At 42.4% G+C, this 26,009-nt stretch overlaps 1 protein-coding gene across 6 annotated transcripts in view; it reads right to left on the minus strand.

Moving 5' to 3' along the window:
• Nucleotides 1-26,009, minus strand: part of HECTD4 (HECT domain E3 ubiquitin protein ligase 4) — a 96,560-nt gene that overhangs the window by 37,803 nt on the left and 32,748 nt on the right. Inside the window, exons 14-41 of one of the 6 annotated variants that reach the window (XM_064168998.1) lie at nt 24,975-25,045; nt 24,196-24,301; nt 23,449-23,569; nt 22,475-22,597; nt 21,225-21,349; nt 20,035-20,188; nt 19,664-19,764; nt 17,798-17,996; nt 16,054-16,173; nt 14,731-14,835; nt 13,774-13,937; nt 12,555-12,788; nt 11,618-11,810; nt 11,337-11,441; nt 11,167-11,255; nt 10,288-10,463; nt 9,733-9,868; nt 9,442-9,583; nt 9,178-9,344; nt 8,168-8,314; nt 7,669-7,853; nt 5,796-5,949; nt 5,221-5,501; nt 4,716-4,905; nt 2,397-2,478; nt 1,229-1,431; nt 909-1,044; nt 56-238 (exon numbers count right to left, since the gene is read on the minus strand). In XM_064168998.1, coding sequence (XP_064025068.1) covers nt 56-238; nt 909-1,044; nt 1,229-1,431; nt 2,397-2,478; nt 4,716-4,905; nt 5,221-5,501; nt 5,796-5,949; nt 7,669-7,853; nt 8,168-8,314; nt 9,178-9,344; nt 9,442-9,583; nt 9,733-9,868; nt 10,288-10,463; nt 11,167-11,255; nt 11,337-11,441; nt 11,618-11,810; nt 12,555-12,788; nt 13,774-13,937; nt 14,731-14,835; nt 16,054-16,173; nt 17,798-17,996; nt 19,664-19,764; nt 20,035-20,188; nt 21,225-21,349; nt 22,475-22,597; nt 23,449-23,569; nt 24,196-24,301; nt 24,975-25,045 — 4,192 coding nt within the window. Of the gene's footprint in view, nt 1-55; nt 239-908; nt 1,045-1,228; nt 1,432-2,396; nt 2,479-4,715; nt 4,906-5,220; nt 5,502-5,795; nt 5,977-7,668; nt 7,854-8,167; nt 8,315-9,177; nt 9,345-9,441; nt 9,584-9,732; nt 9,869-10,287; nt 10,464-11,166; nt 11,256-11,336; nt 11,442-11,617; nt 11,811-12,554; nt 12,789-13,773; nt 13,938-14,730; nt 14,836-16,053; nt 16,201-17,797; nt 17,997-19,663; nt 19,765-20,034; nt 20,189-21,224; nt 21,350-22,468; nt 22,598-23,448; nt 23,570-24,195; nt 24,302-24,974; nt 25,046-26,009 lie in introns of all 6 variants that reach the window. The other 5 variants (XM_064168994.1, XM_064168997.1, XM_064168996.1 and 2 more) reach the window with 5 other exon arrangements.

Genomic DNA, 26,009 nt, shown 5'->3' on the forward strand with positions numbered 1-26,009 from the left:
AAACATCACCAAGAATCCTCCTCCAAGATATGGGAAGTGAACGGTGCTGCATTACCTGAACTTCAGAACCTATTTTAATGGTCTCCTTAAAGCCACCCAGAGCACAAAGGGCAGCTACTGCCTGTCGAGCAATCCTTTGAAGTTTGGCCAGTTTCCTTCCACTGCTGCTCCCATTCTCCAAAATGCTCTCCGCGTATTTCCCAAGTTGTGGGATGTACATCAGAGCCCGAGACAGAACCTGAAGACAGAAGGAAAAATACCAGAGAATGACTTCAAAGCACGACTCAAACAAAAAACCAACGCCCCAAGCCTCCAGCCCACACAGTCTCAGAAGAATTATATAATTCTCTTCAAGAACAAAAATAACTCAGAATCTTCTAAGTCCTGTGAAGTGTGAACACCATCAAAGCTGGCTCCATTCCCTAATAACTTCTAGAATCCCAGAATTACACAGCACATCTTAGCCCAAGTCTTCGTCCAAGGGTTTAGCCTGAGCGACAGATGAGCTGCCACAGGATGCAGAGGAACATAAAAGCAAAGTGCTGTAGTTTCCAGCCAACACTTCAGACCCTCAGAGGTCATGGTGAAGAGAACTGAAGAGCAAAGGTAGGATAAAGGTTCAGCAAAGGCAAGAGAACTCCCTAAGCAAAGAGCATTATTAGCCACTGAAAAGGTTAACAGGCCAATTACCAAATGGCAACACACTCTCTGAGGCTGATTAGTTTCCTCCACCCTAAGACATCAGACACCTACCACAAAGAGCTACTTCTATGCAGCTACACATCCTGGTTCAAAGTGGCAGCAGTGGCAAATCAGATGGGAGTACCTTAGGAAACTGTGAATAATTAAGTTCTCTTAACTACTCCATACATGCTTGGTGTACAACAGCTAATTTTCTGTTTCCTTACTTTTTCAGCAGTTGTTGTCCATATCTGAGCTGCATTTGATTCTGGTGCCATCAACAAGCTGTGTAGCAAAGCAATCACCTCTGCTGCCATGCTGTTTGCGACGTGACCACTGATGAATGGTCTCACAGGATCCGTCCTACACAGGAGCAGAAAGTATTTTACCCATTCATTCCAAACCAAGAGAAGGAGAAGAAGCTCCAAATGTCAACTACCACCTCTAGCACAAAAGAAAAGGAAGTTTAGGACCTAGATTATTTTCTAGAGTACTACTGGCAAACAGAAACGGAGAACTCAGATTTAGCACAGAATCAGTGACCCACCTGGCAAGCTCAGAATTCCTCTCTCTGCAGATAGATGTTTGTGCAGTCTTCTTTTTGTCCCCAGTGGACAAGCCACTGGTAGTTTCTGGATTGACAGTTTCTATGGGTGGCCCAACACTAACTATTAGACCAGACTGTGCCCACTTAGTTGCCTTTCGAAGAGCTGCAGCAGCTTCCTCTGTGATAACTTCACAGCAGCCACTCTGAAAAGAAAATTGCCATCAGACAAATACTAATGCTAGCTGCACTGGGCCACACTATGTGATGCATTTAACTCTCCTTCCTCTGCATATGTAAGAGCACCGAGAACACATCAAAACATCCTCCTGTGTGTGCATTAGTCAGAGTCACAAGACAAAGTCTTTCTGTTGCTTTTTCTCATCTACAAAGGGATCAGAGATCAATGTGGCTTCATTGCCTTTAATACTCCATTCTTAGCTTAACGGCAGTTTTTCTTCTCTGATCAAAAAGCCACACATGAGCATTTCTGGTGCAAGTACTCCACAACATCTCTGAAAACAGACATGAACATTTAATCTAAACACGTAGCTTAAAATCTGTACCATCACACTTTAGGGAAGAGAATATCAGAAGGGGCTTAAACATGATCTACACCAGCTGGAGGAAGCACTGGGTGAAATTCTTTTTTATCATTTATCCTGGCACTTAGAATCTCAGAATCAGTCAGCATTGGAAGGCAACACAAGGATCATCTAGTTCCAATCCCCCTGCCACGGGCAGGGACACCTCACACTAGATTAGACTGTCTAGAGCCTTATTCAGCCTGGCTTTAAACACCTCCAGGACGAGGCTTCAACCACCTCCCTGGACAACCCATTCCAGGGTCTCACCATCCTCATGGGGAAGAACTTTCTAACATCCAGACTGAATCTACCCTTTTCCAGCTCTGTTCCGTTCCCCCAAGTCCTACTACTACCTAACATCCTAACAAGTCCCTCCCCAGCTTTCTTGTAGGCCCTCTTATGATACTGAAAGGTTGCACCCATAACTATTTAATACTAACATTACACACAAAGTTATCTTGCTGGACAGTTCTGGAAATGAAACATGATGTAAAAAAGCCTCAACATCAGTAAAACCCAAGAATTCTGACTGATGGTGGAACTGCCACGACATTGAGCAATTCCTTAGTTGCTCTTTTGCTTACTTTTGTCATGTCTCGATCCATTTTCACCACTTTCTCCATATTGGCTCCAGTTCCTAGTCGGAATGGACGACCTTCAGAGCTACTATTCAAGTGAAAACAAAACACATCAGCTTGGTTTCCACTGGTGGAAAAAACAGCTGAACTATACAGGCTGACTTATGTATGGGTTTGTATTATTTGAAAGCAACCCTCGCAACTGAATGGCTCAACAGCAGCAGAAGTTATTTGATAGTTAAGTACATGTTCAAATAGATCCTTTACGAAAGGATTTTAATACTCTTAAATGTAGCTATTTAGAGTCATAGAATCAGTCAGGGTTGGAAGGGACCACAAGGATCAGCCAGTTCCAACCCCCCTCCCATGCCCAGGGACACCCTACCCTACATCAGACTGGCCAGAGCCTCAGCCAGCTTGGCCTTAAACACCTCCAGGACGAGGCTTCAACCACCTTCCTGAGCAACCCATTCCAGGCTCTCTCCATTCTCATGCTGAACAACTTCCTCCTCACATCCAGTCTGAATCTCCCCACCTCCAGCTTTGCTCCATTTCCCCTAGTTCTGTCACTACCTAATATCCTAAAAAGTCCCTCTCCTGCTTTTTTGTAGCCCACTTCAGATCCTGGAAGGTCACAATAAAGTCACTTGGGAGCCTCCTCTTCTCCAGACTGAACAGCCCCAACTCTTTCAGTCTGTCCTCACAGCAGAGCTGCTGCTGCCCTCTGAGCATCCTCGTGGCCCTTCTCTGGACATGCTTCAGCATCTCTACAGCTCTCTTGTAATAGGGGCTCCAGAACTGGATGCAGTACCCCAGGTGAGGTTTCACCAGAGCAGAGTGGAGGAGGAGAATCACCTCCCTTGACCTGCTGGCCACACTTCTCCTGATTTAGCCCAGGATCTGGTTGGCCTTCTGGGCTGCAAGTGGATTTGCATAGCAATTGAAACCTTTTCCCCTCAAAAAGAAGCATCATGAACTTGGTGTTACTAAACTAAATGTTTCTGAGTTATCCTTTCACCTAAGAGCCCCCAGCAGCTGTACCTTTTGGCACCATTTTCAGGGCATGGGTTGAAACCTGGAGTGGAGGAAGATGAAACAAAAAGTACAAAATGCTAGAATTGATAACGATGACTGTTTGACATCCAGAGATGCCAAGATCCAGGTGGGTGCTAGGAATACTAAAGAAGCTGTAACAGCAAATTATTGTCCAGCATATGCATTATTAAAAGCAATGCTTTTAAAGCCATTATGCTTTGATGGTTCTATTTGTTGGTCCTAGAGTCTCTCATACTATAGCCTTTGCCTCCTTTGTCTTTACCTAGTGGGAATACATCAAGCTGTAGTGTGTATGTAGGTAGCACTGAACACAAAATAATGTTCATATCTTCTGGTGGGCTATCATTTCAGTAGCTGATTTTTCCTGTGATTGTTTTCAGACAGAATAAGATGTTTTTCTGTTCCTCTGTTGTTCCTTTTCTGTTCCATGGCTTGCAAGAAAGGCAAAACACCACATTTCACATCCCGCTCCTCCTTTTAGACATCTATGTCACAAAAATCAAAGACTCCCAGAATAGTTTTGGTTACAAGGGACCTTAAAGATCATCTAGTTCAAATGCCCTGCCATAGGCAGGGACACCTTCCATCAGACCAGGTCACTCAAAGGACCCATCCAATCTGGCCTTGAACACCTCCAGAACCCTGGGCAACCTTTTGCAGTGTCTCACCACCTCTAGTGTAAAGAATCTCTTCCTAATCTCCAGTCCAAACTTCTGCTCCTCCATCTCAAAACCATTGCCCCTTGTCCTACCACTGCAAACCCTTGTAAAAAGTCCCCCTCCAGCTCTCCTGTATCACAGAATTGCAGAATTAACCAGGTTGGAAAAGAGCTTCGAGATCATCAAGCCCAACCTGTAACACCCCTTCAGGTGCTGGAAGGCCACTAGAAGGTGTCCCCAGAGCTTTTTCTTCTGCAGGCCAAACCACCCCAACTCTACCGTATATAGTCTCCCTTTTCAGCTTTTGCTACTGTCACAACTGTTCAATTGTCTTCTGCAGAACTGATAACAGATTGAGATTCAGATTCTTTCTACTGCTGCCTCACACACAGCCAGTACAGTGGCTACACCTTTTTATCCAGCTACCAGCATGCTAAGCATCAGTCCTATACAACTTATCTTCAGAAACATTACCCTATTTCACCAGGTAGATGTTCTGCTTTCCTCTTTGCTTCTATGCCTAGAATGCATTTCCCTACAGCATCAAAAATAAAGAGACGATAAATGGAACTGGTGAAGCAGGATGATGATTCCAATCTGTTGAGGTTACCTTAGCAATGGCTGAAGGACTTCATGGGATGACTGGTCTTCTCGTTTATGAATGAAGATAGAAAGTTTACCATCCACTGCCTCACTCTCTTCTCCAGGATCTTTATCACCTTTTATGGAATTTTTAGGGCTGGCTTTTGCCAAAGTAGTATCTGGCTCGGAGGCAGTTGGAGAAAGAACTGTCTGGCAGCCTTGAATTAGAAAGTTTAAAGAGAAAAACAACACCTAAATAAAGAAAAACATACAACCAAGAGCTCAATCAACAAACTTCTTGCCCTTGAAACTAATGCTAGCAGGCTGGAGAAGCATATCACTGACACACAGCTTAGTCTGAGAACAGTTAAATTAAGAAGCAGATGGAAACACGCAGAAATATCTTCTCTCTCAGCACTGACAGATCGTATACCCTCTCCTTCCTGAGCTTGCAGGACACAAAAGCTCCTGCAGGAACTTGACTTGCTTGGCAATCTCTCAGAACTAGCATGACACCAAAGAGATGCTGGTACCTGGCACAACATAATCCGCCAGCTTTGCCAATAGCAGAGAGGCAATCTTGGAGGCTGGGTCACTGGGATCATCCTGCTCACTGTTCAGAGAAGGTACTGAGTAACTCCAGGGAGGCAATTCCACATTCCCACAATCCTCCACACTCATGAGAGGCAGAGCAGCACGACACAGCTGGAGGATGATAAGGACCAGCTTCGGAGAAGGACGCTGATCCAAGAGCAGTGAGAGGAGCTTGGATACGCAGGCAGGCTGGCTCAGGATGGCTTTACCTATGTGACTCCTGGAAGGAAAAACTGCTGTTCAAAACCAAATTGTTTGGTGACACTATGACACTCCTGACATTCAAAATTAATTCATCTATTACAAGATGCAATCAAAAAAGCCAGTGTCTGACTAAACTTTACCTGCAACCATTCTCACCTAACACGAAGACTGAGTGTCAGTTTATAGGTAAGTTTTAAAATGGTTTTGGAAGTTACTTCACTTCCACTACTGCAATAAAATCCCCAAAAGAATTCCCTCCTGCTTTTATACACAGAAAAAAAAAAGGCCTCCAGTGACAAAGACTTAGTACCTTGACAGGTCATTAAGAAGGCTGAGGACATCCTGAAGTGCATCATTTCCTGCAGCTTGATTACCACAGCACTCGGTGGCTCGGGCAAGGTGGTTGGTAAGGAGGCTGGAGACCTGACGAGCCAGACCAGAGTGAACAGCTTCTGTGGAACCACCTTGAGAAGCCAGGCAAGAATACAAAGCTGTCAGCAAGAAAAATTAAATGTACACATCTATAAATTCCTTACAAGCTGAAAACTACAAATATCACAGAACCGTAGCATGCACTGGGTTGGGAAGGACCCTCAAAGGCCCTCTGCAGTGAGAGCAGACATTTCCAATTAGACCACGTAGCTCCCATCAAGTTTGACCTTGAATGTCTTCAGGAGTGGGGACTCAGCTACATCTCTGGGCAACCTGTTCCAGTATTTCACCACTCTCATTGTAAAGGACTTCCTTCTAATGTCCAACCTAAATCTGCCTTGGTCTAGTTTCAAACCAACTGTGTTTTTTTCTTTTTCTAACATTTATTTTGATACAGCAAAACTTTTACATCCAATGTCTTTAATTAAACACCTGATACAACATCTGTGTCCCATTAACCAACAGCCACCTGTCTGTAGGCTCTTCTATGTTATGGGTGAATTCTTTCAGAGGAGAAATGTGTAAGTGACCATCTCCAGGTTGTCTGGTTTGGTCTAGACAGAATCAAGTGGCACATCTGAAATTATCTACCTCATGAACACTCCCATAAGGAAGAAAAAAAGAAGCCAGAACTAAATGAAAATTATAATAAAGGAGAAAATAAACTGATTTTTGTATCCACTCTTGTGTTCTAAAGAACTCATGTGGCTCTGAGGTCACAGTGAGTGAAGGTCCTGTTTTGAATACATTCATACCACTTCTGAGGTACTTGGGCAACCCTACAGCTCATGAAACAATCTCCAGCAGTGTTCCTACTGCTGGAGCACCTCTGCTATGAGGAAAGGTTACAAGAGTTTGGGCTCTTCAGCCTTGTGCTACTTTGAAGCTAGCTAGAATGTTTTGGTGAGAATAACTAGATTACAGACTGTGAAAGGGAAATTATGGTGATGTCTACTTCACTCATAGGCTTGCTGAGATGTATAAGAACAAGAATGTAAACACATATAACACAGTGTCTCTTGTCAGGCTTTGGGCTGCATCTCTCTCTCTAACCTAACCTGTCATCCCTGTGATTAATCCACCTGCTTCCTAACCCCCCTGGCTGACCCTCCAATCTTCCTTGGGCACACAGCAAGATCTGGGATAAGGGAGAGGAGAGGAAGAAAGGTGGAAGGGAGGTTGAGAGCCCCTCCTGGGGACTCAGATTTCTGGGAGGGCTGCTGTGTTTCTGTATTACCTTTTACCTTGTATATTTCTGTCTATAACTGTATATATTGTAAATATCTGCTTGTATATTGTGCTAAGCTGCAAATATAAAGCTTCATTCAATTTCCAGATTGGCTGAGTCTAGTCTGGGTGATTTATAAAGTGTGTGGGGGGGGTAGCACCCAAACCATCACAAGCCTGGAGAAGAGAAGAGAAGGCTTCAAGGAGACCTTATAGTGGCCTTCCACTATCTGAAGTGGGCTACAGAAAAGCTGAGGAGGGACTATTTACAAGGTCTCATTATTACAGCATGAAGGGTAATGGGTTTAAACTGGCAGAGTGGAGATTCATACTAGATGTTAGGAAAAGGCTCTTTACAGTGAGGGTGGTGAGACACTGCACAGGTTGCCCAAGGAGGCTGTTCCCTCCCTGGAGGTGTGCGACCTGTTCTAGTGGGAAGTGTCCTTGCCTATGGCAGGGGGTTGGAACTAGCTGAGCTTTGAGGTTCCTTCCAACCTAAACCATTCTGTGAATCTATTCTATACCTTCTTCCTTCTCCCATTCCACACATCGATTGGCTAGCACCTGGAAGGCAGCCCAAGCCATGGTGGCCACCTTCTGTTTCTTGGTTTGCTTTTCATTTGAACTGGATTCTGTCTGGCTGCTTAAACTGCAAAGTCGGTCCATGAGTTGTACCAGGCCACTCCGTACCAAACACTTCTCTTCACTCCTGAACGAGGAGAGAAATTCAATTTCAGTTCAGTAATTTTTCAGTCACTAACAATAGACACAAGGAAAATCTAGAACTTGCTGTCAACTCAGATATCAAAGAGTTCAGTTTGCAGAAAGATGGTTCTGTTTGTCCCTTGTCCTCCCCAGATGAAATTCTGTATTCTTAAGACATTTAGCAGGCTGCTCTCAGACACTTCTCATCATGAAGAAAAGGAGAATATTTACATTCTTTAATGCTTCTCCTTAAGGCTAAATCTAGTAAGGACATCTGTGGGTGCCCTACTTCCCTTCCTGAAAGAGATACTTTCATACCTTGTGTATGGTATAGTGCATAAGAGTCCAATGCTATTTGCACAAGCAATGGGGTAGCGAGCACACAAGGAGACCACGGATGTCATAGTCTCTCCAAAAGCTTCCTGGACTTGTTCCACCATCCCACCACAGGTGAGCTCTTCGATTCTGTTGGGCAGAGATATAAACCAGTAGGTTTTCTAGGTTAAATGAAATGAACAAAACTTCCAAATGCATCTTAAAAAAACAGAGTTAAATTAGCAGCACCTCTTCAAAATTACTAAAGGAAGATTTCCCCAGTGAGGGCACATCTGGAGTATTGTGCCTAGTTCTGAGCTTCCCAGTTCAAGAGAGACAAGGAACTACTGAAGAGCATCCAGTGGAGGCTGCAAAGATATTGAGGGTACTGGAGCATCTCTGTGAGGAGGAAAGGCTGAGAGACCTGGAGTTATTCAGCTTGAGAACTAATCTTCTCAATGCTCAGCAAGAGCTAAAGGGTGGGGATCAAGAGGATGAGGCCAGACTCTTGTCAGAGGTGCCCAGTGACACGATGAGGAGCAACAGGCACAATCTGGAAACCATGAGGTTCCACCTGAACAGAAGAACCTTCTCTGCTGTGAGGGTACCAGAGCCCTGGTGCAGGCTGTCCAGAGATGTTGTAGAGAATCTCCTTCTCTGGAGAGATTCCAAACAATCCTGGACATTGTGATCCTGAGCAGGCTGCTCTAGTATCAGCTAGATCTACCACTACTACTCAATTAACATGAATTCAGAATTAAGTCAAGAGAGTAAGATACCCTATAAATGTGCCTGTGAAAACATCATCCCAGAATGAAAGGAAAGTTTGTCTACTACTAAATACCAGCATTTCTTAGAAGCTTCTGCCTTTCTACCAAAATGGTGGCTGCAAACATTGTTCTGCAAAACTTAAGCCCTCACAGGCTCTTCTCAAGGTTTTTCTCTGCACAAAGCAATTTCCTATCCTCTACAGAGACCAAAACATCTTATTACTTTCAGAGAAGTCAACAAACCTTGGTCCTCCCTGAAGTACCATGGTCACTGGGCCTACAAGATGCGTCACACCACCGACCCGAACAGCTGCTGTCAGCAACTCTCTCATGTGCACCAGGGCTTGCTTCCTTGTGTTCCCTCGCCGCCACCTCGTCTGAGCAGCCAGCAGGAAGCTGCTGCTGGACACCTACAAGATTTTGGTTGGTTTAGTTAACAAGACACAAGCAAGACACCTCCTTTCTTGGCGAAAGCCAAGAGTCATTTAGCAAGTTGAAACGACATACCGCTTGGTCAGGATTAGTCCCAATGAAGGCAAACAGCTGCCCCAGTAAGACACTGTATGTAGGTTTATCCCTGCTGTCCTCAATGGCCAGTGACTGGAGAAGAGTGAAAGAGCTGCTTCTGTGGCTGGTGACATGGCGGCGCCTAGGAGAACACAGAGAATTACACCTGGCAGCAGGAAGGTGACCCAAAAAGAGTCCAAGCAATGCTCTGCTTGCAAAGTTTGTGAAGGTTTTTAACAGCACAGGGCCCGTTTCTATAAAGCAGCTTAGTGGCCTAGCCCCTTTGTGTACCTTTGGCTTGCTCGAGCGAACTCAATGTCTTCGTTGCCAATCATTTCCAGGTCAGAAGGTGCGGACATGCTGCGAAGGAAGACAGGCTGGCGGACTGCGTGGGAGATCACCTTTGTCTCAGATGCTGATTTACAAGCTGCAGGATCAGACAATAGCAAACAAAGTCACTGCTGGTGTAGGAGGTTGTCTACAAACTGATTTTACAAGCACTGTGGACATTCCAGGATGAGGAACACACAGTCTAAGCAAGACTTTGCAACACAGTCCTGAGGACTTGCCTGGTTTCAAGGAGGGTTTCAAGATTAGGTGAAGTATTTTTTCCCCCCCTAATAATTCATGGAACTAAGGTTTAAATGTCACTCAGACCTTAACTTACCATCATTATGGCAAATCAGAAAACAAAAACTCAATTTCATTTACTGTAAGTGAACTTATTTAAGGGGAAAAAAGGAAAAAAAGGAGGGGTTAATTTTAATGGGGAAAAAAAAGGAGGAAAGGAATAAAATTTATCTTCAGTAAAAAGGAAAAGTTTAATGCTGGTAATAGGAGATATACCTGGAGTCTCTGCAGGGGTACCAGATATACTCCGTGTGATCCCAGACTGTGCTGCAATAGTGACATGTAACAACAGCTCTGCTCTGTTCATCAAGCTCTTAACCAATGTTTTTGTTTTTGCTAGGGGGTGATAGGTCTTCTGAATCAGTGAATTCACCTCCTGGAAAAACTTCTCCCTAAGATTATGAAAGAAAAATATAAGAAGTGAATTCCATTATCTATTAATGCCTCTTGAAACAAAGTGCTAGTGTGATAAAGGTTATTTTAAAGGAGATAAACAGATCTCTTCTATGCCAACAAAGTAGACAGCAGGAAAAATCCAACAAATGATTTGTAATTATTAGAAGCTGTAGGACCAATATTAATAAATTTAGCAAAAAATGATTTTATTTAATTAGATATTGCTAGACAGACAGGAAAACTGAATTTAAACTGAGTTTAAAGTATTTGCATTCCTGATAGAATCACAGAATTGGTTTGGTTGAAAAAGGTTTCTAAGATCCTTGAGTCCAATCTTCAACCTAAGACCATGCCCATCAAACTATGTCCCCAAGTGCCACGTCCACATACTTCCTGAACACCTCCAGGGTTGGTGACTTTACCACCTCTCTGGGTAACCTATTCCAGTGCTTCACTGTGGTGCTGATTTGGTTTCTTTCTTTGATGGAATTAGACATAAAATATTTTCCAACCATCTAGCTCCAGCTTTTGTTTGACATCATGAGGTGTCAGAGGGTACAAGATTCAAACACCTATTTCAATAAATATTTATCTAGACAGGGAACTTAAGCTCTGCACAACTACTTTTGGCACTCACTGAAATTCCACAGCTGCCTAAAGCTGCCTGTCTTTAATGGTCCTTGTCTAAACAGCACTAACCTTAATGCCAGGACCACATTCTCAAGATCACTTCCATCAAAAGAAACTTCCTTCATGGAGCACAGAAGTTCGAGTTCCTTCATCTTGCTCTAAACAAAATGAAGGAAAAGGATGAACATGGCTTGAGAGCAGCAGGAACCATGAGCACACACAGCAGCCACAATGCTTACCTCATTGAAGTGATAATCATAAAAGAAAGGGACATTGTTCTCCAGCTTCCCATGCATGGCATCATCCACCTCATTCTGCCACTTCTGCTCCAGCTCGGCCACACTCTAATCAAGAGACAAAAATAACACTTAACTGCCATTGCTCATCTGAAGGAGTAAAAAAGACCTTAAAAGAAGAAATTCGAGCACATTTTGTATTTCTGGGTTTCTAAAGTGCTGTCAATGCACCTTTATTCTCAAAAAAAGCCTTCTCTTTCTTTCCTTTGTAATTGTCTTTTTACCTGCAGTTGTCTCTCCATGGCATTTAGCTTCTTAAAGGTCTCTCCCATAATTTTACAAAGCAAATCATATTCTTCTGCGTGTTCTTCCTGATATTGGAAATTTATCAGGGACTGAAGAGCATCAACCAAATTCAAATGTTTAATGACACAGGAAACTACCATCTCCTCCATGACTTCTGGCTGGATCACTTCCCTAGGGAAACAGGTAAAGCCCAACTGATGAAGTGAGAATAAGGGACAAACTTTGACAATTTCTATTTACAGTTCACTAGAGGCTTTGGTCACAAACAAGGATTTACAGAAGGTGAAATGCAGACTATCACACGTGACAGGCCACATCCTCACTTCTGCTAGTTTAGTTCATTCACTTTGGCATCAAACATTTCACAGGATCATCAAGGCTGGAAAAGGCCACTAAGAGTTGAGTCCAACCACTAACCTAACACTGCCAAGGTTGCTACTAGACCCATGTCTGTAAGTGAAACATCTACACTTTCTGTGAACACCTCCAGGGACAAGGACTCTACCACTTCCCTGGGCAGCCTGATCCAGGCCTTGACCACTCTCTTTGGATGTTAGGAAAAAAATTCTTGCCCAACTGTATCTTCCCTGGCACAACTTGAAGCTGTTTGCTCTCATCCTGTCATTTGTTAATTGGCAGAAGAGATCAATCCTCACCTCACTCATCTCTTTTCAGGGAGCTGTAGAGAGCAAGGAGGTCTCTCCTGTTCTGCAGAACAGCACTAAACAACCCCACTTCCCTCAGTAGCTCCTTGCCAATCTTGTGGCTCTAAACTCTTCACCGGCTTTGCTGTCCTTTTTTGGACACACTCCAGCAACTAAATATCCTTCTTGGAGTGAGGGACTCAAAACTGACCAACTATTTCAAACAATAAAAGTCAAGTTAGGAAAACAGAGACAAACAATGACTACTTACTTTATACTAGGTCTGAACTGAGGCCGAGCACGTCCAGAAATTTCCCTGAGTTTTATCATGATTCCTGGAGGCAGCCTGATCCTAGGAAGATCAAAGTAGTGTCCAACGGGAGGCACTAAAACATCAGAGGGATATGTGAATTCTCTATCTTCATCAATAGTAAGAGGCAGTGGAGAAGGACTTGGTGTAAGGGCTGGAGATATTACACCATTAGCTTCCACCTGCCATTGGCACCTGGAAAAATGAATAAGAAGAGATGAAAAGGACTTATTGCCTCCTCCTCTAACTGTTCTCCCCTTATTCAGAAAGGCACATTTGGCAACAACACGTTATAAAGGCAGACTGAGGATTTAAGTGTGGTCTGTACCAAGCACAGCCAAATTCTCCTCTACTCACTCTAAAGAAACCCCCCAGAATTCTAAACAATATTCCCTTAGTTCTGGGAACCAAAGAACTGTTGACCAGAGTCTGCAAGGAAAATTAGCAAAACTTTACCTCAAAACATAGGACTAAAGCACAACTGCAGAGTGTGGCCAGCAGGTTGAGGAAGTTTCTCCTCCACCTCTGCTCAGCCCTACTGAGGTGACTTCTGGAGTACTGAATAGAGCTGTGGGATCCCCAGTTCAAGAGGGACTGAGAATTACTGGAGGGAGTCCAGTAGAGGCTGAAAAGTTGCAGAGGGGCCTGAAGCATGTCTGAGAAAAGGAAAGGCTGAGAGACCTGGGGCTGTCGAGCCTGGAGAAGAGCAGCCTGACAGGGAAACTGATCAATGCTCAGAAAGAGCTAATGGGCCCATGGTGGGCCAAAGGATGGGACCAGACTCTGGTCAGCGGTGTTCAGGGACAGGACAAGGGTGCAAGGGGCATAAAGTGGAACCCAGAAGGTTCCACCTGAACAGAACAAACATGTTTGCTGAGAGGGTGCTGGAGCCCTGGAGCAGGCTGCCCAGAGAGGTTGTAGAGTCTCCCTCTCTGGAGACATTCCAAACCCTCCTGGCCATTGTGATGCTGGGCAAGCTGCTGTGGGGACCTCTGCTTGAGCATGGGGGTTGGACTGGATGATCTCCAGAGGTCCCTTCTGACTCCCACCATGCTGGCATTCCATGAACTACAAAAGTCACCTCCCCCCCCAAAAAAAAACCCTAATCCCCAACAACCCCCAAACCAAAACCCACCAAAAACAACCCACCACACAGGAACTCAGATCAATTGTTATTCACCTTTGTAAGAGTTTAGATCTCAAGAGCTCCTGGCAGGTTTCTTCATCTTTGGTAATTTCAGGTCCATTGTATAATATTCGCAGCATAGAACAAGCTAACACAGAAAGGCCAAGTGCCAGGTCAACTAAGAAAGGCAAACCTCCTGATACATCCTCTGAAGACTCCTGTAGTAGGAATAGTGATAAGTTACACTGATCAAATCTACCACAAAGCCCTTCCCCAATACATTTCAAGACAGAAGATGTTACTTTTTTATACGTATATATATATATAAACTCTTAGATACCTGTCTATGGTTTTTAGATCTATCAGGCCTAGGTTTCTTACCCAGAGGTACACTTGAAAAGAAATGCTTAAACAAAAGCAAAGTGTAAGATCAAGACTAGAAACAAAAGATTGAAACATTCTTTTTTCTGAACCAAAAAAAAAAGTATGCTAAAGTCATTTCTGGTCCAGTCACGCTTTGGCCTGTAGATCTGTCCTCTCACAGGTCTAGTGCTAATTTTCAGTAGAGGGACATGAGTTTGCTTTTGTTTGATCCCAGTGGCCCTCCCCTCTCTTTGGAGGCTGGAATTTATTGGTCCCTCACTGAATCTCTAACGTTCAGGGTGCTACTTATGTCTCCAAAGAAACACTCTGATCCACAAGCAGAGGCACTAAAGTGACTTCATCCAAGCCCAGCAGCAACAATGCAAGATGGGTAAGACATATTTAGCAGTAACTTCTTCCTAAACCCCATGCATGGAGCAGGCCATGCCACAGGGTTCCTCTAGCTAAGGAAGACAAATATCTACAGCTCATGTCCTTTACACTGTAAAAAGATGGTTTGGGTGACTGCCAAAATAAGTAAGCTACTCCTGCTTTATATTTCACCTCGGAAGGACACTTCTATTTGATCTGAAGAAAAAGAGAAACTGAAGCTGAACCTGTCCCATGGAATCTGTCCCGTTTGAGTACCTGTGCTCGAACAGTGCAAGCAAAGCCCCACATAGCTTTGTCTGGAGTGTTGTGCTCACGGCCACTCCGCATTTCAAAGGAGAAGGTGACTGTATCTCCTTCCACCTTCATATTTTGATGGGAAGGAGGGGGGGGAAAAAAAAGAAGAAGAAGATACATTTAAGGATTGAAGCAAACAAAATAGGCTTTGCATAAAAGCGGCTTATGTTATGGATTAATGCTTTTAATGACAGTTATCTAACTAGGACTTTTATCTCCAATTATATACTCTGATTTCAGATTCTTCCCTTTTAGTAAGGATACCATTTGGTGGACAATTTGATTTGAATTTTATTGCTGGCTAATTATAGCAAACCCCCAAAAAGCCACCACAGCTGCAGACTCAAAGTTGAATTTATCGCTCTGTGTTATCTGGCCTTGATTTTCATCAAAACACTTTCATTATTTGTCTGCAAGAAATCATGCAACAATCAACAGTTCTCTTCCTGAAAGGAGACAGACAAGCTCTTCAAGGAGAAGAATGTCAGCACATTAACAGAAGAGTTTGCTAAAAGACACAGATATGAAAGATAAAAAGCTATAAAGAGCAGTATAAAAATCCATGTCTGAAAAATTAAGCTTCATTAAAAGTGAACAACAGAGTGCTTGGCTGACATTGCTTTCCAGTTCATTCTTGGGTTTGCTTTTGAAATTATCTTCTGTTATGTACAAATGTCCCATTTGAGTGGGGGGGGACAATGTAGCAGCACAAAGCTGCAAGAAGGGAAAAAAAAAAGGAATCAGATTGCAGTCAGTCTGCAGAATTCTTGAAACACTGAAGTTCCAAGAAGTCTGAGAGATTTTTCTTTCTTAGTCTTACTACCAGAAGCATCCAATGCCATTTTAACACCCAACACGAATGGTTGGGAAGTTGTTACATTTACTACTTGGTAAATTTGTGGGTTATTGCTTCAAAAAAAAGGCAAAGTGCCCAAAGACCTTAAAGAAAATATGCACGGCCTCAACCTGTGCAAGCATTTCTGTTAGGAAGGTATGAGAACAGCAGTGCTATTAGACTCCAGGATTGAAACACACCGATAACGCATTCCAGTAGGACATAACAAAGCAAGATAAGCTCAAAGAGAAGCATCACACACAACAGAGAGTTTAAAGTTATACCCCCAAGGACAGAGCAGCCCAATCAAAAGTGATCTCATCATGGAAAACCATACACTTAAAAGCTTGGACTTGCTCTAAGGGTTAAAATGGACTTGAGATGGTTTTTCATGGAGTTTCCAAAGGGGATTTTGCTATGGGAAATATTGGTGGATTATAATACTGTACCTTTACTAAGTCCTTCGGCCAACCAGTTCCTAAGACACTACGGCTGCCATATCCCAGTGTATTGCCTCCATACTCAGCAACCTTCCTACTGTTTGTGTTAGGACCAGCATAGATCACCAACTTCAAAACATAAAATACACTGTTAGACTGTAAGAGAAAAACAAGAAAATCTAATAATAATAATAATACTTAGCACCCACACAAGGCGCTTTCTGTTTTCAAAGCGCTTTATCAACATTAACAAATCCTCACAGCAGCCCTGTGAGGTGAGCAGGCAAGTATTATTATCCCCATTTTACAGATGGGGAAACTGAGGCAGAGAGGAAATTGAGTGACTTGCCCTCAAGGTCACACAGCAAGTCAGCAAACAAACACGGGAGCAGTAACTGGGAGAAATCCTGACTTGCAGTCCCCAGGCTGAGCTCCCTAGAACATCTTAGAACTAGTACTACAACACCAGTGAGGGTGGGGAGACAATGCAACAGGTTACCCAGGCAGGTTATGGACACCCCCTCCCTGGAGGTGTTCAAGGTCAGGCTGGACAGGCCCTTGAGCAACCTGATCTAGTGGAAGGTGCCCTGTCCATGGCAGAAGGTTGGAATTAGATGATCTTTAGGTCCCTTCCAACCCAAACCATTCTATCAACCTATAAACCCTGCCTCTCTACTAAGAAATAGATTGAACCTGCTCCCCTCAAAGTTTCTCTTTTGTCAATGACTTCAAGTGGAAGCATGGCAGCCTAAAGTTTACTGGTTAAAATCCTCCACAAATGGGTGACATTAATACAAAAAAGACACTCATAAATAATTATTCTTCTTGCTCTCTGTCGAGGAATAGATGCAACAATTAATAAGCAGCACGAGTAGCTCTCTGATTACACAGAGTAAATAAGTGCTGTTAGTTGTGGGTTTGATATTGAAAATACTTGTTGATGTTAATGCAGGCAAAGAACTCTTATCTTGTGAGGTGGAGTGAAATAACTTTCCCAGTTCTGCCCAGTTTAAACTGTGCTGACCTACATACTAGGCAGATAGATTAAAATTGAGAAGACTGAATAATAGGAAACATGAGAAGGAAGTGAAACTCTGATAGTTTGAGCCATCATGAAATGAACTTTAAATAAGATTGGAAGAGTTGGTATGAATTTCTATGGGGGGGGAAAAAAACCCAAACCAATCACTCCAAAGCCCCATAATCTGCAGCCTACCTTCTTTCTCTTATCCATTACTACCAATACTTCTGACACCTTGTGAGGCTCCTGATAACAGAGCCTAACTCTTTAACAAAAGACCCTCAAAATTGTCAGGTTTTGGACCCTGAAACCATCACTGGATGTTATGTTCTGAAGCACCACACAGGAAGAATGAAGCTTCTTCAAGACTACTAGAAATTAAAGATGAGCCATTTAGCTTCATCTTCCTGCCTTTTCATGTCTACAACTTTCTGTATATTTTCTATCACTTAGCTAAGTTTAGTCTTAAGATGAAACCCCAGAATTCTTTTGAGGTTTTTCACACTTGTGCCACACAAGAAACGACCTCTCTGCATCTCTGTACTTTATAGCTCTGAAGTGGGCAGGCTGTGAGTGTCTCAAATAAGCTCCTAGCAATAAAACCTTCCTGTTTTAATCTAACCCTTAGAAATAAGGTCTCATGAAAGACAAGGGGCAAAAAAGATGAAAATGGGATATGCTGCTGACAGAAATATATACAAAGCAAGAATTCCTGAATTGGTCCTTGCTTACCTTATCATAATCATATTGGGAAGAACATCTGTTGTCAAATCTAAGGTACAAACAGCGAGCTCCTGGAATATGTACAGTTTCTTTAAACTTATAGTTATCCCTGACAGGATGAACTGTTTCTACAGTCTTCCCAGCAGCCCAGGGAGCAGGGATCTTCAAACCCGTCAGGAAACCTGGCTCTTCTTTCTCTTCCAGCATTCTGAAATCAGAGTGAAAACTGAGTCCTAAGTTCAAGGCAGATTTCTACAATACATTCACATTCAGACAGCAGACTCAGGGTGGATATGCAGTGACACAAAGTGTTCATAGAATCCTTTAGGCTGGAGAAGACTTTTAAGATCATCAAGTCCAACTGCTAGCCCAGCCCTGCCACGTCTCCACTAACCCACACTCTCACTTAGCACTGTGGCTGTTCAACCCCTACAGGGATGGAGACTACACCACTGAGCAGGATGGGCCAGGCTTTGACAGCACTCCTCATGTCCAATCTAAACCTCCCTGGTGTGATTTCAGGCCGTTTCCCCTTGTCCTTGGGAGAAGGACCAGCTCCCACCTGGGTCTGACTTCCTTCCTTAGCCTCCTGCTCTCTAGGCTGAACAACCCTGATCCCCTCAGCTGCTCCTCACAAGATGCATGCTCCAGACCTTTCACCAGCTTTGTTGCCCTTCTCAGGACCTGCTGCAACATCTCAATGTCCTCCTGGTGAGATGCTCTCATCACTGACTCACTGAGTGTTGACTCCTGATTTTAGGCATAACTGTATTGAGGGAACAACCTGAACTTTAGCAGCACAAGCCCTGCACACTAGAAATCACCATGCCAATCTCTCATCTGTAAAACCTGAACTCCTCCCAGTGCTTTCCAATTTATGGTGAACAAGCTAAGTAGCACTACCAAGAAGTAAATGGCACCATGTATGGATTCTAGTAGATGATCTAGAGCATAAAAAGAATATCTCTTCCCTCATAGAAGAGTACCCAAACCTGATTATACTGTCCCAAAGCAATATGCCAAATACTGCACTGGAGCTTATACTTGGAGGAGGAGGATTGAAAATGAATTCTGCTGAGTTTTCATGCTGTATATTGCACACCACCACAAGTTGTTGAATACTACAAAATCTGCAACTGCAAATAGCTATGGTAAGCAGGTTTTGTTCAGTTTAGCTTGGGTTGTTGTTTCTAAGCAGAGGCTGTAGAACTTTGGGCTGAGAGACAGGATTTAAAAGCAGGATTTAAACCCATCATATTTCCCTGCACAAATGAAACCATTTAATATCTTTCCAATGGTTTTAATACTCTATCTCACGCTGCCAGAGCAATTTGCATTTTCTCATCATGGTCTTCTTTAGCCTAATTTATTGCAAGAGGGACATTTAGAATTAATTCCTAATACTTGAAGCAAGGCAAAACCCAAAACAAATCATACCCTCTGCAAATAACCTGAAGATATTAATCATTTAATTCTATATGCAAAAAAAATACTAGAACTGATTGCCTTTTGTAAAGGCTTCTATATCTCTAACAGTCTTAAAATCCATTGCAGCTTTGTCTTAAAACAAACAAGCAAACAAACCAACCAAACAAAACCAAACCAAACCAACAAAACCCCTCAACAAACAAACCAAAAGCCCCAGCAATGGTCAAACAAGGCGGTAGATGCTCCATCCCTAGCACCATTCCAGGTCAGATTGTTTGGGGCTCTGAACACCTTGATCTAGTTGCAGATGCCCCTCCTCACTGCAGAAGAGTTGGACTAGATGAGCTTTAAGGTCCTTTCTTCCAACATAATGCATTCTATGATTCTCTGAACATCACAGCTAAGGTATTTTATCCCATGGAAAGGCCCAAACTTAAGGAAAATCACCTCTCATCAGGTAAGAGCTTCCCTTTCTGTTCTGATGCACCACTGGGGGAGCTGTTCAGCTCTGAGAAAACTGGAGACTGAGTTTTAAGCAGCAGTGCAGTCTGTGGCACAAAAGACATGTTAGAAACATGTGAACAGCACATCATTTAGGATCTTGTTATTGAAATATATTAATAATGACACTGTATGTCATCACTGACACTCATTACTTAACTCTTGTACCAAGTCAAATTTAACATTCAGCATTATCAGCTTTTGTGGTTGTTGAGTAATTCTTAAACTACAATCAGCAGAAACTCGACCAAGATCTACAGCATTTTAGAACCACATCCTTTTTCCTTTGTGAACAACTGCTGACACAAAGAGCATACCTGGCTTGTGTAAAGAACCAGCTGCACCAGCTGAGGCATCAAGGCATCAGCCATGGTCAGAGTTTGCAAATTTGGGTGCATCAGGGATGTCAGTAAGACAGGAAGCAGGTGACCAAGCATAGTTGCCTTTGTTATTTGCTCCAGGCCTTTTAATCTGTAAGGAGAGTCAAAGTTTACACAGCAACAACTATTTTCACAGAGTATCACACTACTATTTTTAGTCAGCTGTTTAATTGTATAACAGGCTATGCAAGGATTTGCATTTCATTAAGCTTTTATATTACACTAAACAAAACCAAACCCCCAAACTTATTATCTTGAAAACATCACAATTTCTCCCAAGTGTTGTCCCAGACTTTGCTGTCAATTCTTACTAAACAACGCCTGAGCAGGAGACAGCAAATCAAGAGTTCAATAATTACTTAGAAAATTATAAGCTCCCATGGGTGTGGGGAGGAAAACCACATCAAATATCATAGTGTTTGTTCAGTATGTGTATCAGGGCTCCTAGCAAGCATAGCTCAGAGTACTTGAAAAGAGTCTGCATCTACAAAAATATATTTGAGCATGAAACCCGTCTGAAAAGCTCTCTGAGGAGTAGTGTATTGTCAATAAACAAAACTAATCTTGCAGGCACAGGAAAGAAGAGAAACTGAAACACACCAGGGAGCAGGAGGTGTTTGTTTAATGAGAGAGAAGTGTCACAGCTTTTGTTTACATCCCATTCCTAACATATATTTTTAAGTGGAGGGGAGGTAAGGAAGGGCAAGGTGATGCTATCTGATGAAACATGCAGGACATGATAACAACACCCAAGATGTGTCACGGATTAAATATTTAGTCCAGGTCCTAGAGACTTAACAGTCAGGAATTTAACAATCTTGCCCTAGCTCCCAGGAACATTCCCAGCTGCCTGATTACAGTTTGGCTCCACTTACCCTGCTCACAAATACTATTGGAATGGAGTCAAATCTTAGCTAGAGGTTGCTAAGCTAGCAGTACTAACATGGAGAGTCTGAGTCTAAATTCTTCATAAGAGAAGTGCTAAACAAATGCTGTAACAGCAAAAACCAATTGCTATACATTCAAAGCTCAACCATGAAATGACACAGAATGAGTAATGTGAGCTGTGCTTGCCCAACGACCCCAAAACTCAGTTCACTACTTTCAGGTGAGCATAATCATCTTACCTTTGCTCTCGATCAGAAATGTCACTGTTTATTAGTGCTGTAGTGACTTGTTGCAGCATCTCTAAGACTTCATCACATCCTGTCAGAATTTGTGTAGCAAGAGACAAAATGCTGGTCTTGAGCTCCTAGGCATAAAAAAGAGTTAGAGGATATTTAAATTCTTAGAAACTCCCCAAAAAAGTGCCAGAGAACAAAATGATGGATTTCCAAATGGAAATAATGGTAATGTGACCTGGCAGGCCTGCAGCAGGAGATTCATCCAAGACTTAAATTTGATTTATGCTAAGCCCCAAAGTGCTGGGAGAAACTAGGTGCATGTTTTACAGGATGCACATCCAGTTTCTAGAGGGAAGGAATCCCCAAGTCCAGCACAGGAGAGAGAGAGCTGTTAGCCAGCCAAGGTACAGCGTTGGTGAGAGAATGTCCTAGCAGATATGAGGATCACTGTAGAGAGAGAAACTGAACAATGAAAACATGGGTGAATAGCGAGACAAGAAAAATACTACAATGTTTAGCATTTACTCAATGAGCCTGAACAAATAACTTCCAACTGCAGCACATTGCAAGCACACAAAGTCTCAAAGAGCAGCAGACTAAACCAGCTTAACAAACAATAGCAGAAACTCAAAAGTCAATACCATTAGCAAAGAATTGTTACTGCTACAACTGCTGTGACAAGACAGCCTGCATGCTGGGACAAATCTGGCTTCTGCAAGTTCGTTTAAGACTATCCTGTCCACAAACCCAGTCCTCTTAACAGTTCCATTGCCACAGATAATGCTCCAGCTATTTCAGGCAATAGACTTAGGTGGTTCTACATAAGACTTAAGAGATAAAACTGCAAAAATGCAGGAGTCAGGCAAGGCAAACAAGAAAACCTTTTCCTGATATCTGAAATATATCTTTTTTTTCAAAGACCACTGAATTGACTTGGAGATGAGAAACCCTGCACATGAGTTCTCTTCCTAGCATATATTCATTAAAATAGATTTGAAATCTCATTATACATACTTAAGAAGGGAAGTGACTGCTCTCATTGACAACATAGAACCCAAGCTTGAATACTGAACACAGAACAACTGCAGACTTTAACTGGAGAACAGGAGAAATATCTGCCTACAGTAACTTAATACTGAGAGGAAAAGAACCAAGAAAATATGTAAGTGGAATGCACTGCAGAAACAAGAGGTGTCACAGGAACACCGACTGTAGAGAGCCATACTAGAATAAAACTTGGTGTTTACCTGTACCTTCAATGTCTCTCCCTGTAAGGAGCTGTCACTGTCATCATTTTCATCAGGTTTAATCAAAATAGTGTTACTGAGGAGGTGGTTCTGCACAGCCATCAGATACCGCAAACAGGAAGATGCAGCCTTTAACATAAATAAGCACACTTTACATCATCTAAACCCTGCAATCAACCTTGAGTCAGGCAATTCCTGGACTTTGAAACATAAAAGAGGAAAAAAAAGGTTGAGGGAGAGGACAAGCAAAGCAAAAACTTCATTTCCTTGAACAGAAATAGTTCTTTGTTGATTCAAAACATTAAAGTGAAGAAACTGGCTGCAAACCCACTGGATTTTGTGAAATGAGTTGCAGAACACAAAGGAGCAGAAATATTTTATTCACATATGTAACGTTATGGAAATGTATAAATACTGTAACATTAACTAATTCTTACAAGATGCTGCCAGCACAAAACTGAATTTGATTCACATTCCTGAAGGAGCTGATTCTATGCTGCTACTCCATTCCCAGTCTCCTGCAGCACAGGCTGTGACTGCCTGTCCCCTCCCCAGTGTCACCTGCTTTGCAACCAGCCAGAGCAGGGAACTGCTGGAAACATCTATATATGCTTTTACCACTCCTTTTTGTCTGCAATTGATAACCATTTCTGCTTATGCATTGTTATACACAGCCACATAAAGAGTTTGTTTTGGTTTTTAAGCTTTGAAGATTTTGATACAAAAACCTTCTTTAAATTGTAACAGCTGCCAGAGCAATTGGAAAATATATCCACACATAAACCTGTTTTAGCATTTACTTTGCTGTAAGAAATTGTTTCTTCCTTCCCTGTACAGCATAAACAAGAGACATCCTTTCCCCCTCTTTGTTAAGACACACAACTACAAAGTTTCACCTCTATATTCTCAGTGAAGGCAAAATTTAAGGAGGAAAAAGAGCCAAAAGCAAAACTACTTTCATCAAAATACATTTTACTTACAGGCACAGTTGAAAGAAGCCTTTGAAAATCATCTTTAGATACAGTTTGGCACTTGGTGATTAAGACACAAGATTCTCGGACAACAATCTTGAGAATGTAGTGCAACAGCTCATCATTTAGTCTTCAAAAAATGCAAGAATGGTGTAAAATGTTAATAGTCTAATTATGGTGTATTTTGCGTAGCTCAGCTCAAAAGGCTCTGCAAGCTGCAGCACAAATTACTTGAAACCAAAAACAAACAGAGATTCGAACACAAAGAAAAAGCAAGCCCGAAATGTTTAGCAACAATCAGTGAAGCATTACAAGTGATTTCCTGCACTGTGCTGATAGAAATCTATGACTTTCAATGACTCCTAAAATAAGAGAGACTCCTCCCAACATGGAAAGGTACTTGGGACTGACAGTTTTCCTGCTGGAAAAATCATCTAAGGTAACAATAGGGAGAGCAATCTCATGATAAATTATCACCCACATTAACCAGATACATGGTAAATGACAAAGAACCCAAAACTGTCTACAGAAGCCTCCAAAGTTTCCCCTAAAATGTCAAGCCTCTCTCTCCCTTCTTCTAAGGAAACTCTACCCACTACAGACACAAAGAGAGAGCTACAGGTCCCACTGGCAGGAAGATAAGAAGCAATTTCAGCAGAATCTTTACGCGAGCTTATTACCTAAAGCAACTAACAGAAAGAGGCAATTTGAAGTGGGGAGGAGGAGGGTGGGGGGAAGCATATTGTTGCATTTTACCTATAGTGATCATCATCTTCACTTCCAAATCTGTTGTTCTGAAGCTGTTCAGCTAAGTTAGTCAGGATAACGTCGCGCAGCTGAGAGAGACCACTGTTTCTCTCTCCTAAAATGGAATGCAAAAACTTAGGCAAAGCAGCATTTTACAGACCTAATTTATTTGTATTCCCTCAGATACTTTTGCTTAACCATTGGCCACTTCTCTGCAGTGGCTGCATTGACAGCGTAACCCAACCCCTGCTGAAGCTACAGGGTGTTAAAACTTTGCACTTAGCACTGCCTACAACTCCAAAGGCTCTGACGCACAAACGCGGGCTGATGAAGTAACAAATTACTGTGCATCAGCTGCTTCTCAGTCCAGATTCCCATTTCAGACTGAATGCAACTACATTATTACTTTCACTGAGGACTACAATCAGCCTCTGGTTTTACCCTGTAATTGCCATGGGTAAAATTAACTAGGTGCTCTAAAACACAACCTGGCCAAGAAACACTACTAACAGTAACAAAAGTGAACTTAAATCCTTTTCAGCTCCAAACAGCTGCCTGATTGAGGCAGATTTGCCTTTTTCACACCTAACATACACCTCACCACGCAGCCATTCAGAAAGCAGCTTTGCATCTGAAGCATTCCTTAATTTCCTAGAATGGGATGGATTTAAATTGGACTAGTACTTAATATTCTGAACTCTTTTTCCTCCAGAAGCTGTATTTCCACTTTTTGTTTTCCATTAGTAAAAAACCCCACTCTCTCTCATGTGTCAGTAAGACATCCTCACCTTCAGTTAAGACCAGTTTCAATAAATTATTGATTTCTGCTTCTCCAGGATACAGGATATTTAAACCAGAGCTAAGGAAAAAAAAAAAAAGATGTATTACTTCTTGAAGCAAACAAAAGAATTTCAACATATGAAAAATGGCATCACAGAATCTGAGCTCAGTATCTGAGTAACACTTAGAATGACTATGCAACAGCTTCTTCCAGCTCAGAAAGGCAGCCTCCATATTTTCACATTTCTATTAGTCAGAAAATAAGCAGCTGCTTTCTCCAGAAATCTCCTGTAATCAACTATATGTTATTAAATCCCAAAGCTTCTTCAAGAACTGTTTGCTTCCCTCAGAGCAACTCCACATTAATCACTTGTGTATGTGACAGCACAATCTTTGTTCAACTAACAGAGATGTCATCCAAAACCGGATGATGGCTTAACAGCTCAGCTCTGGTGATGGGGTGAGAGCTGTGGCTTATCTGTGATAACAATGGAAAATGCAAGAGGCAGTAATCAAGAAGTCACTGCTGTTACAGTTTTATACTTATTAAAGAGTGGCTCCTTGTAGAAGTCTTAGTTTAAGCTATGCAGAAGATTCTAGAACCAGCATTTGGGAAACAACACAACTCTGCATAAAAACTCCTTGTGAAGGTATTTTTTCCCTTCTAACTTGTGATGAACTCTGTCCTTTCCACATGAATTACCACATCAAGACAGAAGATGACAATGACTTAAAAGGAGTACTTCGTGACTGTCTGCATAATAACCTCAACACTTCAGACTTTTTCTTCTTTTCACTTTCCCTTTCCTTTTAAACCCCACACTCACAGAAAACTGGTGTGTTTTGCAGCTTCACACTGAGAGCAGAGATTAGTGAAGCTCCCCTCCCACTGCCTCATGCTGACCACCGTGTGATACTGACATCAGGAATTATCATACACTGCAAGCTAAGCTTGAGGTTTCCTTTGGGATCAGAATCGCTCAACGAGAAAAGAGGAGGAAGGAGATGTAAAAACCAGAAGATTAGGTAATAAGTCATTGGAG

The sequence above is a fragment of the Pogoniulus pusillus genome, chromosome 30, assembly GCF_015220805.1.
Source record: "Pogoniulus pusillus isolate bPogPus1 chromosome 30, bPogPus1.pri, whole genome shotgun sequence".
NCBI lineage: Eukaryota > Metazoa > Chordata > Aves > Piciformes > Lybiidae > Pogoniulus > Pogoniulus pusillus.